The 18,324-nt window shown below is 38.3% G+C and overlaps 2 protein-coding genes across 4 annotated transcripts in view; one reads left to right on the forward strand and one right to left on the reverse strand.

Annotated features, from left to right (window-relative positions):
• The first annotated feature begins 4,467 nt into the window (after positions 1–4,467).
• On the forward strand, positions 4,468–6,048 carry LOC131785839 (thiopurine S-methyltransferase). Its single transcript, XM_059102795.2, has one exon. The coding sequence runs from the start codon at positions 4,736–4,738 to the stop codon at positions 5,504–5,506; it is 771 nt and encodes a 256-aa protein (XP_058958778.1). The 5' UTR covers positions 4,468–4,735; the 3' UTR covers positions 5,507–6,048.
• A 971-nt stretch (positions 6,049–7,019) lies between these two features.
• The window catches only part of LOC131785818 (zinc finger ZZ-type and EF-hand domain-containing protein 1), a 32,351-nt gene continuing 21,046 nt past the window's right edge, over positions 7,020–18,324 (reverse strand). For 2 of the 3 annotated variants that reach the window (XM_066170846.1, XM_059102765.2), the window contains exons 60-88: positions 17,938–18,039; positions 16,970–17,454; positions 16,551–16,633; positions 16,394–16,472; positions 15,898–16,031; positions 15,455–15,581; positions 15,304–15,357; positions 15,022–15,153; positions 14,838–14,949; positions 14,613–14,683; positions 14,218–14,337; positions 13,452–13,688; positions 13,250–13,350; positions 12,816–12,872; positions 12,435–12,609; positions 12,243–12,338; positions 11,702–11,875; positions 11,151–11,294; positions 10,712–10,764; positions 10,455–10,570; positions 10,278–10,365; positions 10,043–10,102; positions 9,777–9,893; positions 9,494–9,612; positions 9,162–9,244; positions 8,971–9,042; positions 8,399–8,512; positions 8,290–8,318; positions 7,020–7,987 (exon numbers count right to left, since the gene is read on the reverse strand). In XM_066170846.1, coding sequence (XP_066026943.1) covers positions 7,873–7,987; positions 8,290–8,318; positions 8,399–8,512; positions 8,971–9,042; positions 9,162–9,244; positions 9,494–9,612; positions 9,777–9,893; positions 10,043–10,102; positions 10,278–10,365; positions 10,455–10,570; positions 10,712–10,764; positions 11,151–11,294; positions 11,702–11,875; positions 12,243–12,338; positions 12,435–12,609; positions 12,816–12,872; positions 13,250–13,350; positions 13,452–13,688; positions 14,218–14,337; positions 14,613–14,683; positions 14,838–14,949; positions 15,022–15,153; positions 15,304–15,357; positions 15,455–15,581; positions 15,898–16,031; positions 16,394–16,472; positions 16,551–16,633; positions 16,970–17,454; positions 17,938–18,039 — 3,449 coding nt within the window. In that variant the 3' untranslated portion in view covers positions 7,020–7,872. Of the gene's footprint in view, positions 7,988–8,289; positions 8,319–8,398; positions 8,513–8,970; positions 9,043–9,161; positions 9,245–9,493; positions 9,613–9,776; positions 9,894–10,042; positions 10,103–10,277; positions 10,366–10,454; positions 10,571–10,711; positions 10,765–11,150; positions 11,295–11,701; positions 11,876–12,242; positions 12,339–12,434; positions 12,610–12,811; positions 12,873–13,249; positions 13,351–13,451; positions 13,689–14,217; positions 14,338–14,612; positions 14,684–14,837; positions 14,950–15,021; positions 15,154–15,303; positions 15,358–15,454; positions 15,582–15,897; positions 16,032–16,393; positions 16,473–16,550; positions 16,634–16,969; positions 17,455–17,937; positions 18,040–18,324 lie in introns of those variants that run through there. The other variant, XM_066170847.1, reaches the window with a different exon arrangement.

An 18,324-nucleotide genomic window follows, 5' to 3' on the forward strand; every position in this document is an offset into this window, starting at 1 on the left:
AATAAAAAAGATCCTAGAACAATCAAAGTTGGTGGCGTTACCTTCCAGTCTTTCGTAAATCTTCTCCTGTGTTAAAGTGATCTCAAACCCGGTTGTGGCGACTGTGTGTGCAATAAACGCCTCAAAAATCACACATGTGGTTGCAACCAATATCAATTGTATAATTTTCTTTATCATCTTAGCTTTTCACCCTAAGAAGAAAGACATTTTTTTTTCACTGTTTGGAAATTCAGAAAGCAGCAAAGTTCAAGGGGACTTATTTTACTCCCTGACATTCAACGAACAATTGATGACCAAAGCTCGACAAGAGCTCCTTCGACGAAAATTTTCCAGTTGTAACCTTAATGAAATATGAATACCTAGAAGTACGGCTGCAATATGCTTATCTACTGCAAAGAAACACTGAAAGTTTAATTTACATACTCTTCCTTATTAAAAATTCGTGCTAGAAGTGAATTTCCAAATTAACGACAAAGTCAAGGATGTCAATTAATTTCTAGATGAAATTCCGACAATTTGATTGAACTGCTTTATCATGGAAATCAGTCTTGAAGCAACGGATATTTAATGTCATAGTTTTCCAAAGACCTCTTTGACTCCAATAAATTATCTCCAAAATTTTGTTTTCCGCAGGTATGAAGGTGAAAGGTTTACTAGAAACCATATACTTTTTTTTCGAGTGTGTATCAATTCATTTGAGTCAAATGAAGCTTTTCTTATGAGATGGAAATAGTCTGCCATCCTAGTATCCACAAACAAACAAGTCTTAAATTATGTGTCAACTATCTGTGGATGACTCGAAGTTTCACGAGTTGATATATAAAGAAAGTGGAGTATTTCACAACGGATTAATTACAAACACAACACAACAAAATTCTTTCAATGAATTTTACAAATGCGGAATTATGAGAGAAATATTTCCAAGACAACTTCCTCTTGGAATCCATGACTTATAATTAAAGTAAACGGGGTCTTATAACCGCGTATAGCTGAATAGTCTTAGATATTTTTAAGTCAATTTTCTAGAGCTATACAGATAAGTGTAATATACGCCACATAAATCAGGGTAAGAAGTTTACCTTTCTGCATTTTGTATCTCATGTCCTTGGTTAGGATGACGTTAGAGGCTGCTGTTACGGCTATGTGCCCAGTTCACATCACAAATATAGAACGTTTGGAACCAGTGAAAACTGTATTATTCAACTACGTGAGAATTTGTGTCCGTTTCCCAGAGCGATCCTTAGGATCCAGCTGATAGCCTACTTTATCTATTGTCAGGAAAATTTCAAGTAAACCAGAAAAGCCACGTTTTCCTTTTCTTTACACGGAAAAAGTTGTTGTTGTTGTTGTTCACAGATAGCGCCTTTCTGTCATTTTCCGTGTGATTTTGGTAGACGAATGTGAGTTAAATAATAGATATACAGAAGGCAACAACCTGAGCTAAATAATTCCTGTTACTAATTGAATACACTTTTGTTTCAACAAAATTAAACCACATCTTTGAATATCAGAAAGGGCGACCAAACTTTTAAAAGTATTTGAAAACCTTAGGGAAAGTAAATCCCAAAAGACATACCAATGCATAGAGTCAGTCAAGCTAAAATAGATCAAGGATATTACATGGCCGCGCGGACATACGAAATTTCTCTTGAGTATCTTTCCAGCTGAGTTTGTGAAACAAGCAATCGACTTCTACGTCATAGTTTGATGAAGCTATTACACTTGGAGCACGGTTTTGTAGTTTTTGTTCCTTGTTAGATAATGTTTTGCCACAATTACCCCATACTAGGCTGCAGTAATCAAAGTGAGATTGAACTAGTGAGTTGTATATATTGAATAGGGTGGATTGAGGCACAAATGGCTTAACTCGCTTTATGACTCCAATAACGGAAGCGATCTTTTACACCGTTTTCCAATGTGACATCAAGGATTTATTAAACAAATCTCATAACGTGCCTGAAATAATATCAGCACGCTCACGACTCAACCCGGCAATGACCTATTTTTTTTTTGCACTTTTGCAACTTGTTACCAACTTGTGATTTGCTATCATCACTCATACGGACATTTGCTTGTTAGATATTTACGCTCACAACTCCATCACACGAACACATATCGACAGCCGTTAAATTCGTAGCGAACTCAACTTCAATTTGTAGTTCAGGGAGTGATGGAAGTGATACAAATGTAATGATAGAAGAAAAGCAGATGAGATATAGAAATCCACCTCAGAGTATCCTTCTCACTTTCATTTCATTCACTCCGCCATTTCCCGTGGGTGACCGCTTAATACAGGTTTGACTGTATATCCCTATGGAAAGGGTAATCAAATTGCATCTCGTTATTGAACAGTCAACTTTTTGTGATATGTTGTTGGAGTTCTGAAAAATCACTTTACAAGCTATGACAAAAATACGCAACCTACTACTATCACTGTTTTTTATTTTATTTTATTTTTTTATGTAGCTAATTAAGTGACTTTTAAGCCTAAAAACCAAGCAGATCGCAGTCGTCTTGAGAATTCAGAAAGCCTCATGATGTCTGTTAGAACTAACTGATTGATTCAGATTAATAGTTTAGCCTTCAATACATTGATTCAGATGAATTAAATAATTTCCGTGAATATAAAAGAAAATCCACTGATAACCATAGTATCATTTTATAGCGATCTCACGATATGGATAATCTTGATTCTCAAATTGGTAGTAATTTACGTAGAGAAATCATTATGACACGCCTGATATGTCTCACCTTCCAAAAACAAATAACAGGGTTTAAAGATGACTTTAAAAATACCCAAGTCATTGTGAAAGTAAGAACGTTCCGCATTCTCCACGAAGACTTTCCATTTTTTATCATTACGATAAAAGCACAAAGCTGTGGCAAATAACAAACTAAGAAAAGAAGGTACAAATAAAACAAACTAAGTGCGGATTTTCCGTACTTTGCAGTATTTGACATTGCACCATTCTGCGACAGCTATTGTGTCTGAGCTTGAATCTGTCTGCTGTGGCGTCGCACGATGAAATAGATGTTCAAAAGCACCATAGAATTAAGTAGGATGCAGACTAACCCGAGTGAAACGAATGTAATGTGAACAGTTCTCGGTGGAAGTATAGCGAACATCAATGGATCATGTGGAACACAACAGCCAAACTAAGATCACTGCAACAGTGACACGTTTGGAAGTCACAAGTTCTTGGTACCGTAAATTCAGCCGTATTGCCAAGAATCCATCCACGCTTTCACATATGATGCTCAGAAACGAAGCTCCGGAAAAAATGTATACAACAACAACAAAGAAAGAGTAAGTAATACATGTTGCCTGCTGTTGTTGTAGCGTCATGACCATCAGTGCTACGTAAAAAGGCTGCACAAGCAAACCCACACCCACAGATCAGAAACAACAAGACTTGTCAGTAACATTCTCAAAGGTCCTAATAGTGACGAAGTTTTGGTTATTGCATAAATTGTCACAAAGTTCAGCATAACAGCAGTGTAAGATAAGAAGCTGTTCAAAACACAGTTAGTGACAATAGTCGAGTAAAATCCCTCAACATCATCGCCTGAGGATAAGAATCGCAGAAACGCGTCACACAGGAATTCCCTCATGATCCTCGTAAGATTTTTCACATAAAAAAAATGGCGCAGGTAAACCTATTTCCTTGTAAAGATTTCATTAAAGCCAGAGTAAATAGAATTTTCCCTTACCAAGGTTCATTATTGTGTTGATCTCCAGACAGACATACTTTTTTTCGTTATTGTATTGCTATTTGAATTAAAAGAAAAAATTTCTATTTGTTCTCTGATGCAATGTAAATTGAGCAAAAGCGCTATTTCAACAGCCGATGAAAACTGAAAATTGTGTCTAAGTACGAGTTAAAAAAAAAAAAGATTAAAAAAAAACAGAAAAACTGCCTTAATTTAGCCTATAAAGAGGTAGAAGCGAGCGCAGTAAATTAAATGTTTATATTCCGTCATGAGTGATCTTAATTTCTACCGACTTTTTCATATTAATAAAGCTTTTCGAAAGATGACGTTTCTTGTCAAATTGAAGATATCGTATGCAATCATTGAACAATGGTATACGAGACTACAATGAAACGTCAATTTTCCACACTTCAGATTTGGTATGAAAAATCACCTTGGAAATAGCCTACTTAATTTCTTAACTCAATTCTCTGAAAGTTCTTCCAAAAGTCAAAATAATCCAAAGAAACTCGTGTAGTTGTCGAAGTTTGACTTTTAAACCCAAATAAAAGGGCTAGAAAAACCTAATCTTCCCATGTAAACGTAATTTTTATTCAAAAAACACCAATACTTCATTCAGTTGACATAACCAGAGCTGTGCTTTAACTTACGCACACACATAAAATCTACTATTCATTCAGTAGTGCGAACGTTTCTAACAGTATCGTCGCGTGACATTGGCTACATCCGTTTTCAGTCAGTCACGAATATAACGACACGCAATAAAAATCACGCCAGAAGATACAAGAAAGCAAATTTCCCTTAATCACCAACGCAATCACCACCGCTATCAATCACAGAAAGAAAAATGGCTTCTTTCGTGACTTGGTCGTCGGTAAGAAGATGCGTAAATGTTGGTTGGTTGGTTGGTTCCAGTCTTCTCTTTGACTCAAGTCTCAACCAGCACTGAGTATTTTTATCAGCGTCTTCGTTGGAAAACTCCAGAAAGCTCGATCTTTCTGCCTGGAGTAAATAAGCGGTGGAAATGGATGCTAAAGAAAACTTAGAACACATTGCTTCATTTGACATGGAAAGTAAAGAGACATGGGCTCAAGACTGGGAAACCGACAACCCTGAATTTCACACTAACGAAGTGAACGCCATGTTGACAAAACATCATGACGAAGTTACGCGTGGAAGAAAAAATCTCCGAGTCCTGGTGCCTCTTTGTGGAAAGTCCTTGGACATGATCTGGTTAGCCGATCAAGGACACTCAGTTGTAGGTGTTGAACTGATCCGGAAGGGAATCGAGTTATTTTTTCGTGACAACAAGTTGACCTACAACGAGAAATCCGTGTCATTGTCTCCTGAGAATCAAGGTACCGTTTTCAAAAACAATGGAAAGAATATCACACTGTACGAGTGTAGTATCTTCGATTTCTCGGCCAAGATAGCTGGAGGTAAATTTGATTTTATCTGGGATCGCGGATCCATGACCGCAATCAACATGATGAGGGAAGGTCGACTCAAGCAGTACACAGACATCATGCTCAGCTGCCTCAAGCCAGATGGCCGTTATTTTCTTGAGTTCTTTGCTCCTGAGTCTCCAGAGAATACGCCGACGCAATTCAAGTTTCTTTCCGAGAAGAGTATAACTGAGAATTTTGGCGAAAGGTGCACCATTCGATACTTTGGGAAACAAGATATGCCGGCATGGTCGGGGTCTGCAGACGAAGGAGCTGTGGAACAGGAACCGGGTCCAAACAATCAAGATATGAAGATAGTGATGCATTATTATTTGATGGATTTCAAGTAACATTCCTTTCGATTTAAATTTCCTCTCCTGGGTTTCTCAGTGGAGTAACAACCTTTGTAATTTAGGAAATTTTCTCATTGTAAGATGGCGTGACTGCTGCCTTGTTTAATTCAACTATTATCATGCCTGAAACCAAGCTTTGCATATATTACTTTTCTCTCACGGCACTTGCATGGTTAGATCTTTGCCTTTCACCCTTTGCGATGTAACTTGAGTATTTAAGTTCCCTTAACCTTAATGTGGAGTATACCATAGTACTAACGCAGTTATGTAGCATTTTGATTCATTAATGAGCTGCTAAAAGTACTTACTTAGTTTAGCGTTGTTAAGTTTACATAAAATAGACATAAACGTCATGAATAAACATATTTTAAACCACAGCGTGAAATAAGCGTTGAGAACATGCCATGCTATCACGGTAACACCGATGTTGGAACGTGCAGTCTAATCTATACTAACGTGAATTGTTTAGGACGATTAAAAAAAAATTAATTAAAGAAATAACAGTAGTAAGTATGGAGGGAACAGAGCTCTTAACATAAAGAGCGGGATACCACTTTAGAGTGTTTGGTCCACAAAATAAATGAAACCCAAAGAATAACATCAGTTCCGGCATGCTTCACATGCACCCACCGGCCTCCGCCTCCTTTCGTAACCCCTCCTCCCCTAACCATACCTTTTAATTTGTTGACTAGTTTCTCAAACGATATCCATAACGGATGAGCTTGCACCCATTTTTTGCTTCTGCGTTTGAAGACAAAGGATCCAGCAAGGGAAAACTTCCAAACGTAGTTCTTGTTGAAACAGAATGTCTGAAGAATGTCAATGTCAATCAAACATAGGTGGTCTTTAGTTGGGTGAGTGATCTGTTTTCAACATCAACCTTTCCAGTTTTCTCAAACAAATTATTAAAGATTTCATTTAATTCCTCAGTTAATATCTTTGAACTCCTTTGATGAATAGTATTAGATGGTGGTAATCAGGTTATACGTTTCTACAAACCCACAATTCGCTGTACTCAGAGTTTTCTCGTATGTCCACTGCTAGAGGATGAAGCTTTTTTCCGGTAACATCGTCGGAATTCTCTCCGAAAATTTATTCATACTTTCCAGGCGAGGTTATCAAACAATCAAAACACTCAGATTCACTTCCCAACTTCTTTCTGTGCACGAAAAGAATTCTTTGTCATATCCGCCGACTTCAATGAAAGTTGCTAACAAATTTGCGCAGGCAACTTACGTCCTGAAAAATTGATTGACAGGTGACAAAAGGCGATTCCACTGGTGCAACCTCTATTATAAAGGGCAAACAAAACACGCTCACAATAAAGTGTTTTCATAAGTGTTCGTTATCTTATAAAGAAAAGATGGAAGCAACAGCATGTGACACATTTTTATCAGGCGTTTTCAAAAGCCTCCACTATTCCTTTGAACAGTTTCGACGTGCTTACCAGAGAATTCATCAGCAAACTGAAAACCTGATTTCCTTTCCATAACAAACGTAACAAGCGAGATTTTTCTTCACCAACGAAGTGTCTTTATTCAGAAATATTGTACTACACTGAATGCCAAATGAGTACGTCATTCAATACAGAGAAGTAGCGTTAATAAAATTCTATTGGGGTGATTGCCTGAAAAGCTCATCGCTTTACGTCAGTTTTTCTTTATATTCTCAACTAAAGTGCTCTAGCATAAGAACTAATCTTGGATTTGATTAAGTGCAGATTACTCTTCGAAACTTCTTTCATCTTTAGGTCTCAAGATAAGGGTATGAATTACATTCATCGAGTTACACATTGCCAAAGCGAGTAAACGTGACTTGACCCCGAGCAGTAACAGTAACAGTGGAAGTAACAATAATAGCCAATTTAAGTTCAGAGGATCGGTCGACGTACCATGCCGAGGTGGTACACTTGAGTTTCAATTTTAGTCTGCACTTTTGAAAATTAAAGATGATTCAGGGCCGATAACCTGATTGACGTTATAAAACTGCAATATTGAATGTCTATGTTGACAAAAACAGGATTTAAAACTCCTGTTTAACCTGCGAAAATGATTGCCAGTTTTTTCAGTCTCTGACAGTTAATAGCATCATTCAAACCTAGGATTTCAGTTTCCATTAAGAATCACTGTCCATCCATACTTATCTGTTTTTAAGGCAGTGATTAAAATACCAAATCAAGCCACTACCCAATAGATCAGAGAAATTGAACTACTTGATGGTTCTGTTCATCCTTTGAGCACACGTGATCCTCAGAATGATCATGTTTAATTCTTGAATCATTTCACTTTCCTCAGAATAGTGTTCACGTGACTTCAAATAAACGAATTGACAGCCAGTCGGTGTTGTGACATTGAGTCACGTGATCAGTTCCAGGAGTCAGAGGAGCTGCTATCGTCCGAGTCATCACTAGATCCATCTCCTGTCGTGTCATCTTCATTATCATCCCCGCCAATGGTGATAGGAAAAGGTAGCTGGAAGCTGAATATCACAGAAAATAACTTGTAACAGGATGGAAACTACATTTGTGCCAATTCAAGTGAAGTGGAATGTCAATATAATTCTTAAAAGTTAGGTTTTCATTTCTATGATTCGTGAGATAACGAGGACCTAAAACTGATTTCATCAAGTGAACACCATAGAGCATCCTTCTTTAATATTCAAGATCAAATCTAGAAACAGCTGCATAATTAGAATAACTATACAACATATCAGTTGTGTTCAACAAAGTCACTGAGATAATATGGCGAAATCCTTCAAAAGCCAGGAGATCGCTGACTCACCTTACAGAGGAGTCTACCTTTGACTTCTCCTGTTGAGAAAAATGAAAATGTATGACTTGCTCAACTTTTATCAACATACAAAGTCTGAATACAGAACGGATTTCCGTACCTTTTTGGATTCATCCGCCTTCGGTTGTGGATTAGAGGCAGCCTTGATAAGGGCTTCAGAAGCCTTGTTTGTTTGTCCAATAGCAAGACCAATGAGACCAACCTTTTGCACGGCCTATGGCGAGTGAGACAACTAATGTGTAATTATTTACTACAGCTGTGTCCCTTTAAAAATTTTCAACGAAGTCACAAATTTATTTCTGAGCATTGCGTTAATTTCTCCAAACATCGATAAAATAAGACTGTAAATGAGGATTTCTAAGTGGTAAGCAACTCCCTTCCAAGAGTTTCGAGATAATAAAGTAATTTGTTAGTTATTGTATTTACTTTTAACCCTTTAACCCCTAAGAGTGACTAGCCTCTAATTTCTCCTCACAGTATCCCCCCTGAATCGAACATTAAATTCATGAGAATAATGGAAACGATCAACAAATACCGGAGCTTTTGATTATTAAGCAAACTCTCCTCGTAAGCACCTTGGGAAATATATAGAAAACAGTATGGAGAATGTGCATACTGATCTTAGGATGAAAAAGTTTAAAGCCGGTAACTTTTCTAATTATCTTTATTTACCTGTGAGAAGCATCGCTTCAAACTTTCATTTGTTGTAAAACCAACCACGAGGTCCTCAGCCGTGCCCCAGTCCTAATTGAGGAAAGTAAAATGTAAAATCAGTCAGAAAGTAAAGAACTTTGCAGAAAGAATATTTACAGTTATATAACCATATGTAGATTAAGAAATAATCAGTAAATTGTTACAGCGACCTGTGCGAGGTTTTCCACCATCAAAAAGAGTTCAGTGAGTCCTCGAAGTACAGGAGACACCAAAGTAGGAACTGATCCAGAACCTATTGATAGAAGAGGAACATCATTCAATGGCCAACACTGATTGGCTTAAAGGGATAAATACAAAAATAAAACAGTTTGGAAAACAACACCGGGTTGATGCGTTACACGTCGAAAAGTAATATATTATACGTAATTAAAAGTTCTCTAGTCGTATAAGCTATTAGAAATAGGGTTAAAAAAGGTTTCTTAAAGAATTGGTACAAATAAGTGATTAATCAAAAAATTAAAAAGGCGTTGTGTATACCGACCTCCTTCCTTTTCCAACATGCTGGTATAAAGAGACCACAGGGGCCTCAACAAACTCAGGTCTGGCCGATCACTTGTCTCCATTGGAACTGAACACGACCCATCTCTCTCCAACACTTGTCTGCCATGGAAAAAAATTACGAACCACGGATATTACATAATCGTATCATCTGTTCATGCAGAGTTCTCAACTCTACAAGTAGTAACCTTATTTTTATTAACTGTTCTGTGATATTAAAATGAGTTGCTCCGTGTCTAAAGACCGATCTATGATACATGTCTTACCCTGACACGACTAACAGTAGTCGCAGCAGCAAGCCAGTCGCCATGAGACGCTGCTGACCAGTCTGGCAGCAGGCTACCGATACCAACCAAACCCATAACGTCTTGATTGGCAAGGACCTGGGAATGAACAAAATCAGCCCATCAGTGACAGAAATTCAATTCAATGATAAAAAAAACCACCCATGTTAACATCAGTTTGCTTAAAGAGAATGAAAGCACATAAGGGGTTTGCTAGATGACAAAAATTTGGCTCCATCAAGAAATACCTGGCAACTTTGTTATCCAGTGACAGCATAGCATTCAGCATTGTAAAGCCAGTCTTGAATCTAAAAGAAAGCATAAACAAAACCCCTCTTAAGTTCAGACATACGTGAAAAAAGGGAAAAAAAACCTTTCATCCAATTATTCAATGGCCAGATAGCACTCTAGAACAGATGCATTTCTATTCAAAGTGCGAGTCACTCCTTGAGGTGTTGTTTTGCAATGTGTAAGTGCCGTTACCTTCCCAGTTGGCCGCCAGTGACTACAAATTTCCAGCCCCAGTCGTTGGTACTGCTGTCGGAAGTGAATATGTAATACAAAGTGTCACCTGAAACAAAACATAAAGTTTTAAAAATGTATTTATTTCTCATGTTCAGGATCGGATCATCTGTGTCTAGTCCATGATGCTTTACAAACCTGGTATTTCCAAATCAATCCATCGACTACTGGGACCAGAAAACACGTGTTTGTTTTGTTCATAGTCAGCTGAGGATGCAATCCGCAGTTCATCGCATCCATCCTCGGTGGAACATCTGAAAAGGCAAGAAAGGGAACAAAAATGACAAATTTGATTCACAATTTGATGGTTGTGCAATAATGAAACAAATTCACGTTGGATTTGACCAAAAATTAACTTATAAAAAGCTAAAGAACAATACATTAAGGTCACACACCTTGGATCAAACTTGACAAAGAGGGTAGCAGCGCCAGGAATGTGTACTTTTCCCTGTGTACGGAATAAGAAGAGGCGGCTGTAACTCGCCTTTGCTTAAACGCGAAAGAAACGTGGAAATATAGAAGTGTCTCGAGACACTAAGTCCATTAGTAGGGGACTTAGATGGGACTAGCAAAGAGCCTACTCACTAACTGACTGTCTCTCAAGGCCAAGCGCATCTCTGGGCAACGTGGAAAAAGCGCGTAAAAAAAAAACAACAAAAAAGGGCAGCAGATGTGTTTGTCACTTTCACATATCTGTATAATGTTGTATTAAGATTTGTTTTATCTTAAGTTAAGATGATGTCCATAAAAAGATTCTCGGAAATACATAAAGTTGTTCCTATCAAGATGATACCAGTAAAAAAATTACCCAAAACATTGAGTGCGGAGTCTTACCTCGTTCACTGTATCATTCGGATACTTATGTTCAGACTCTCTGGTCTCAGTTGACAGGGTCACTTCACCCATGCAGTGAGCAGCAGCAAGAGACAAAGGATGAACCAGTTTAGGGTCTCCACACCGTACAACTGAACTCACCACCTGACATAGCAGATACAGTGTTGTTTAGCACTTGGTGGGTGCAGCCAGGTGGCAGGCAGTGGAACAGGGGTAATTTTACAAGGGTGAGGCTTAGACCAGCGGAGGCTTCCTTAGGAGGGAGAGGGGGGGGGGGGATAGTGTAGGATGGAGTCTTGGAAGGAATGTAACATGCCCTTGGAGAAAGAAAGCATGAAAGTGAAGAAATTTATGCAAACATTATGTCGTCTTTGCAAGAGAAAGCATTTTAAAATATATTGTTTCAAGAGGCTTAGGGATTATTCCTTCATATAAAATTCTCAAAGATTTTAAGTCAATAAGAAGCACAAACATCTTTATTTCTACTAAAGTAAAACAAATACCGTTAGTAAAGAACTGAGGTTGTAAGAGTGGATAGGCAGGTCTCATACCTTTTCAAACAGTTCTTTATTCTCCAGTCTCTGTAATATGTCCAGCAAACCAATGAACTGTACTTCATCACTGTTGTCCATCAGCTCAGATGTGATCACAAGACCCTGTGGCCATTGTCCCAGCAAAATGGCGATCAAATGCCGCGAGTAGATCACTGACAGAGCAAGATTAACCTATATCAGGAATAAAAGCATCAGAGAGCGTTACAAATAATAAAAATTATTTAATATTATCATACTTCAAACTATAAACAAATAAGTAGCCACTTGTTAATGTTTATTAGTGAAGGACTACAGTTCGTTAAGAATGTTGTGATTAGTTTTGAGATCACACAATCTTATTATGGACACGTAATTGCTGAAAAGGGAATGGAATCGCTAACGCTGCGTGGACGCTTTTGATTTTGAGGTTGTATGACGAATTCAACACTTTCGGGTTCTTTGAATTTATCTTTGTTACTATCACTGTTTACAAATAAAGAAGCCGGTAAGGCAAGTTGCAACACCAGCAATGAGAGTAAAACAGCAAAGACATCCTTACCTTGGTAAGATACTCTGTACTTCCCAAGTTTTCTTCACTTTCGAGTTCCTTCTTTAACAACTCAGCTGATTTAGTGCGAGCCTGCTTCTCGCGAGTCTAAAAGAATCAAAGATGTCCAAAAAAAAAAAGTATTTATTTTAAGTTTCTTTTATCGTGTGAAACGCCTTCGTGGCCTGACGCAGTAATACTTACCTCTTCAATTTCCGCATCACTAAGCGAAGGAATCAACTTTTGAGCCGCTTCGCTTTGTTCAGCTTTGGCCTGGACATTCTTTGGTAATATCTCACTGGTCGTATAACGAACAACTCCAACGTCAACAACAGAGCCTGGCGCCGAGTTCACATCAGGTTTCTTTTGGATAGCTACCCTGATGAGAGAAGCAAAACTTCAGAAAGAAAAAGAAAACAATCGTGCAGAGATTAAAAACAAATCTGAGCATTTTACATTTTAGCTAACCGAAGAATAAAAAGGCAATGAAGCAAATAAATGAACAACCAACCAACCAACCGAGTAATTGAAAGAGGCTTCGAACCAAGTGCGTATAATGGGCAAAATGAATTAATACTTACTTACCACTTCTTAGCTTGTTCTCTAACCTCGTCCGATACTTGAAAACCTGCGCCATCAAACCTGGAATATTAAAAAAAAAATGGCAGTATTGTTTATCAGTCCATGTGCGGGTCACGAGACATTTTGACCGTCTTAGCTTGTGTCTGGGTAAAGCAATTCTCCTTTTCCAAAACGTTACTCCAGGCTCAAGGCTCCAGGCTCCCCTCTTCTTTTGAGTGGAACGAATGTTGCATGATGAGTCAATCATTATTCATCACAGAATCATCCTACCTACCTAACTTCGCGAACGTCTTAATCGAAAGTGAATTCTGGTGTTTCTTGATAGAACAGGATAAGAAGAGCAAGAAAACCACGCACCACAAAGTAAAAATCCGATTGTTAAATATCTTCTACAATCGCTTAGAATTCGAAGATTTTTGTCCCATTAAGTTACTGACCCTCTCTGCACTTCTTCCAGCAGCCGGCTTTGATCATGTTCTACATTCTCATAAATGGCTCTAAGTACGGAACAAGGAACATTCATCGCTTCGTAGATAGTCTATGAAAGGTGAAAAGAAGTCCAAATCCATAAATAAAGATAAAAATTATGAATTATTATCAAGATAAGTGAGCCAAGATTCGCATTAACAGAGTACAAACCTCGAAGCATGTCTTGGTGATATCATCAAGCCCTTCAAAGGGATCACCCCCGCCTTCTTCTTCTTCTTTCACTGAATTATTTGTCTTTGTTGTCTCTACCGTTGCAGAGGTATCATTTGTTGTTGGTTCAGCTTCCTGTGAAGTCTTCGATGTCGTTTTACTTTCATCTTTTTCAGCCGGTTTAGATGGAGATGGTGTGGTGAATCGCTCTGACTTGTACAATTTGAGAGACAACACCTGTTTTAGTGACAACAGATAGCAATTGGATTAGAATTCCGCTGGTATTAAAAAGGCTGGCTTCGTTCAGCAGAAAATGTCACTATCTTAACCATAAGAATGAATAACAGTGATAACAAAACAGATAAATGACAGGGATATGAAATTTTGGCAAATTCACGAGGTGGTTCTAAGTCCACTGTTATCAGCGGTCGAAGTGGAACTCGGAGTGTTGGTTTCTGGGAGGGAGGAAAACCGGAGTATCTAAAGATAAACCTCCGAGCAATCAAGATTGACGAGAAACTCCAGCAATCAAACCCGAACCTGAGTGATGGGGACAAGCATACTCATCACTGTGCTATATCTGCTCCCCTCGCCCCCTAACCCACCCCCAGTAAACTGCGTGTTACCTTGCCTGCGAGTAGGTCTAACTCGCTATAGTTCTCCAGTCGGTGTTCAGACCTGATCTTTTTAGCAACTGTATGTTGCTTTTTTGCAATTTGTAGTAGAACGCTCTGAAGAAATGATTGTTGCTAATGGCTATACTCGCCTCCAAATCTCGTAAAATCCACTGACTGCTGAATGTAGTCCCTTGACAGGCAATATTAACAAGCAAAGGAACGATACCACTGGCCACCATCTCTGAATTCAGACTTAAACTTGAATTTGCCTGGAAAATTATGAGAGTTTTTATACCTAAACGGAAACAATTATGCATTCGATGCTTTTGCTACGAGTTCTAATCAAGCTGTAGATAGTGCTTCTCTAAACTATAATAATAGAAACTTCCCAAACTGAGCTACTTTGTGGCAGATGTTGGCGCAAGATTATTTCGAAAGACACGACTTCTTCCCTGACTAACGTGTTTCAAAATCGATTGACTGGATCAGCACATTCCTTCATATTCATTTAAATTAAATTAAAACGTGTTAAATATCAGAATACCTTAATGTTACCAAGTAGGCCCTTCAGTCCAAGATATAGAACCCACATTCTCTCCACTGGAACAGTCTTTTCTGTTAAAAAAAAAAAAAAAAAAAAAAAAAAAAAAAAAAGCACCAAATTCTTTAGATTGGAAGGTTCCTTGGTTGAAAGTGGCTCCAACAAATGCAGCGCCAACTACAGAAATTAACCTAAAGAGCAATTGCATGTGAAGGCTTGAAGACTTACTATCTTTAAGAAGATGAAGAATTTTTACGACGATGTCCAGAAGAACAGAAAACCTTGAAGTCTTGAAAGTTTCACTTAGAGAAGAGGATTCTTCTAAAAGGTGCTCCTTGACCTGTTAATGAATAAAAATTTGTGCGTCAAAGCGAAGTGTTTGGTACGAGAGCAAGTGAGAAGAGTTTCTTACCGTTTTCCTTTTACGAGATTTGACATCAATTACTGTAACACTTCCTTTATCAAGGTAATATTTGAACACAACCGCTCTCCGCTTCTCTCCACTTGGATCCTTCATTTCAACCACGGACCCCATACGAACAAACTGAAATGACAACAATAAAAGAAAATACGCTTAAGAGCCCTGTTGAACCAGTATCGAGCTTCCCCTCCGTCAGTCACTTCTCATCCAGTCTTGATATAAAAGTTGTACTTATTGTCCCAACTTATCGCCCTTCAAGTAAAGTAGACTTACATCAGGAAATCTTGCGAAGACAAGCAGTCCAAACAATGCACTTAAATCTACGTTCTGCAAATAAATAAGTAGGATAACTTGAAAATCAGCAGATACGTTAGCATAAAAACGTTACATTACTTGAGGGCCGAAAACTTTGTGAATCTTTTACCTCAGTCGGTTGAGCCAAACGCTCCAGACACATTCCAACATAATCTGCTACACTTGGCTGCCAGTGAGATGAACTTGCCAATTGTTGTAATGTGGATGCCATACACGAGGACGCATTAAGATCAGATCTGCAACAAACCAACCAAACAAATTAACGGACAAATTCGATTGTTAATCCTTTCGCCTCTCTCGTTATATCCAAAGAAAATAATAACAAAGCGAGTTCGCCAAAGATTGAAAATATACCATTTCGAAGCCTTGAGGTAACAGTAAATCAAAAGCAGTTAGGAATTTCCTTCAATCTCTTGTTTGGCCTGGGTGAAAGATGGCAGTTAAAGAGAACGCTCCTATACATAAATAAATATATATATATATATATAGATATCTGTTCATCACTCTGTGATTATGATTTTAATTTTGATACATCAAAATGATAATACCCACCTCGCTAAATACTCTGCTCCAAGGTGAAAGAGAAACTCAACAGTGGCGTTTCCTGATGATCCCTCTTTATTGCTGATCTCACCTTCCGGCTTGACAGGTAAAGTGTAAAAGAGCGATACACCACGATCAGACACCTGAATACCACAGTAAGAAATAATTCAGTCAGTAATGGAGACTGTCGAATTATCGATAACGCAGAAGTCAGAATCACCAAGATAAAACATATTACCACACTGGGATAAAATACAATAAATCAAAAGGGTAGGTGGTGCTGTAACCCTGACTGTGGTTATAACAACATATACCCTTTAGTGGGACGAGGCAAAAACTTTGCCTGGCGATATCTCTGTTTTGTGTCTTCTGGGAGGTATCTACAAGAATTTACTTACAAAGTAAAGAATGCTTGTTTGGTGGAGTGTACACTGCAATCATCACAACATGGAAACGCAGCCTCAAATGGCAAACAAACACACCCATTAAAAGAAACAACACTCACCACAGGGCTGGTGCACTGCAAAAACTTTCCAAGAATTCCAAGGGCAAGAGCTTTCGTTTTGTCGTCACATTCGCCGTCCCTGCTCAAAAAAAAACAACACCACTTCAGCATTACTTTTCTCAATCTTCTCGTGACGAGAATTAAAAATGGCTCGCACCTAATAATCTTAAACAACGTTGGAAGAAATTTGTCCGATATAAACTCTTCAACTCCAGAGCAGTAAGATGTCCAGCGATTGAACTGAGGAGAGGAAAAAACATACAGCGATTACATAACAAGAAAATTCAGAGTATATTTTTATCCCAGTTACATCAGTGACTCTTATCCTCTTACGACTTGATAACATAAGAAACAATAAAACTAAATCATTAATGCTTTTTTCGCCAATGGTGAAGAATGATTAACGATTGCAGGCACAAACGTTTTACGAGAAAAAGGTAACTAACTATCAAACTCTTCAGCGAAATAAAAATCAAGAAGCATTCGTTGATCAACGAGTTAAAAGTATTCCGATCCTTAGTAGCTAGTTCCTTTCTCTAAGAAGATAACCCAGTAGATATAACATCATGTTTGCACCTTTGAATCCTGCGGAAGAACAGCCCCAAGAAGTCCTAATAGTCTTTCGTGCGTTTTGCTGGCAAACAATGTTTCAACATCTTCAATGGTTTGTGTTATTATGTCTTGCCGTGTAGCAGATCCTTCCACTTTACTCTCAGATGAAGGCCCTTCGTTAATCACCACACCTACATTTGTCCCATCACCACTTGCTGTGTTTGTGTCCACTTCAGAAATTCCTTCCGTAAGTACTTTTTCTTCCATTACAGCAGCCGTATCCTTATGATCTTTGGCTTCAGTTTGGTGAGGTTCATCTCCTGATGATCGACATGCATCCTTATCTATCGCCATAACATCAGCAGATGCAGTAGCAGCTACAGCAGCCGTATTTATGGTCGCCGCTCCTTCAACGTCATGTGTACTCTCTCCTTCTGGAATTGATTCATGAGCAGAAACAGAAACAACTTCCTTCCCAGAGGATGCCCCACATTCCGTGCCATCCTCACCTACAAGATGAAAACATAATAAATGCCACACTACGCGAAAAAAGAAAAAAAAAACACTGGTGGACACAGAGATACAAGTCAGGATCTTTTGGCATTAAGGTTTTAATACAACCCAAGAGGCTGATGCCACAATAAATCTTACTACAGACGTTACTTGTAGGTAAGTTTGAGTGGGGCTACTTGAAACTAATTGTCGAGAAAATCCTTTCCTTTTGTTTTTACCATGCGGGTGTTTAACCCTTTAAGTCCCACTAGTGACCTGGACAGAATTTCTCCTTTCACTATCAGTACAATGTCAAGCAGACAAGTAATGAGAATAAGGGAAAATATCAATGATCCAATTCCAAATTCGCAATACTAACATCACAAGAACTATATGGTAGACAGTAAGGAGAATTACTAATGAGATCTTGGGAGTTAAAGGGTTAAACAGAAATTTAAGTGAACTAAGGTGAGATTTATTCCAACGTAACATTTACATACCGGTCTGTGCTTTAAAGCAGGCATGGCTTAGGCACTTAGTCACCAAAGACAGGCAGTCCATGTGAAGATGGCCAGCGGTACGGAGATAATCTAAACTCACAACTAACAAAATAAAACTAAATGAACAAACAAACAAGTTAACAAAACAAAAATTTTACTTTCCTCTGTTGATATTCTTCGTACAACTTAAAATAAAATACTTTTAACTGCAATACTCATCATTAACAGAAGCCATGGCGGATCCAGGATGGAAAGAAAGGATTTGTATATGTAAGATCGCGTACTTGCAAACAGACGTTCAGACGGGGTACATTCTCACAAAACCTTATTCCAGTTCATTTTATTGTACTCTATATCTGTGATACGAGTCTCAAAAACATGTAGTGG

The sequence above is a fragment of the Pocillopora verrucosa genome, chromosome 8, assembly GCF_036669915.1.
Source record: "Pocillopora verrucosa isolate sample1 chromosome 8, ASM3666991v2, whole genome shotgun sequence".
In the NCBI taxonomy this organism is placed as follows: domain Eukaryota; kingdom Metazoa; phylum Cnidaria; class Anthozoa; order Scleractinia; family Pocilloporidae; genus Pocillopora; species Pocillopora verrucosa.

Coding starts and splice junctions, on each gene's coding strand:
- LOC131785839 (XM_059102795.2), top strand. CDS start 4,736: ATGGATGCTAAAGAAAACTTAGAACACATTGCTTCATTTGACATGGAA.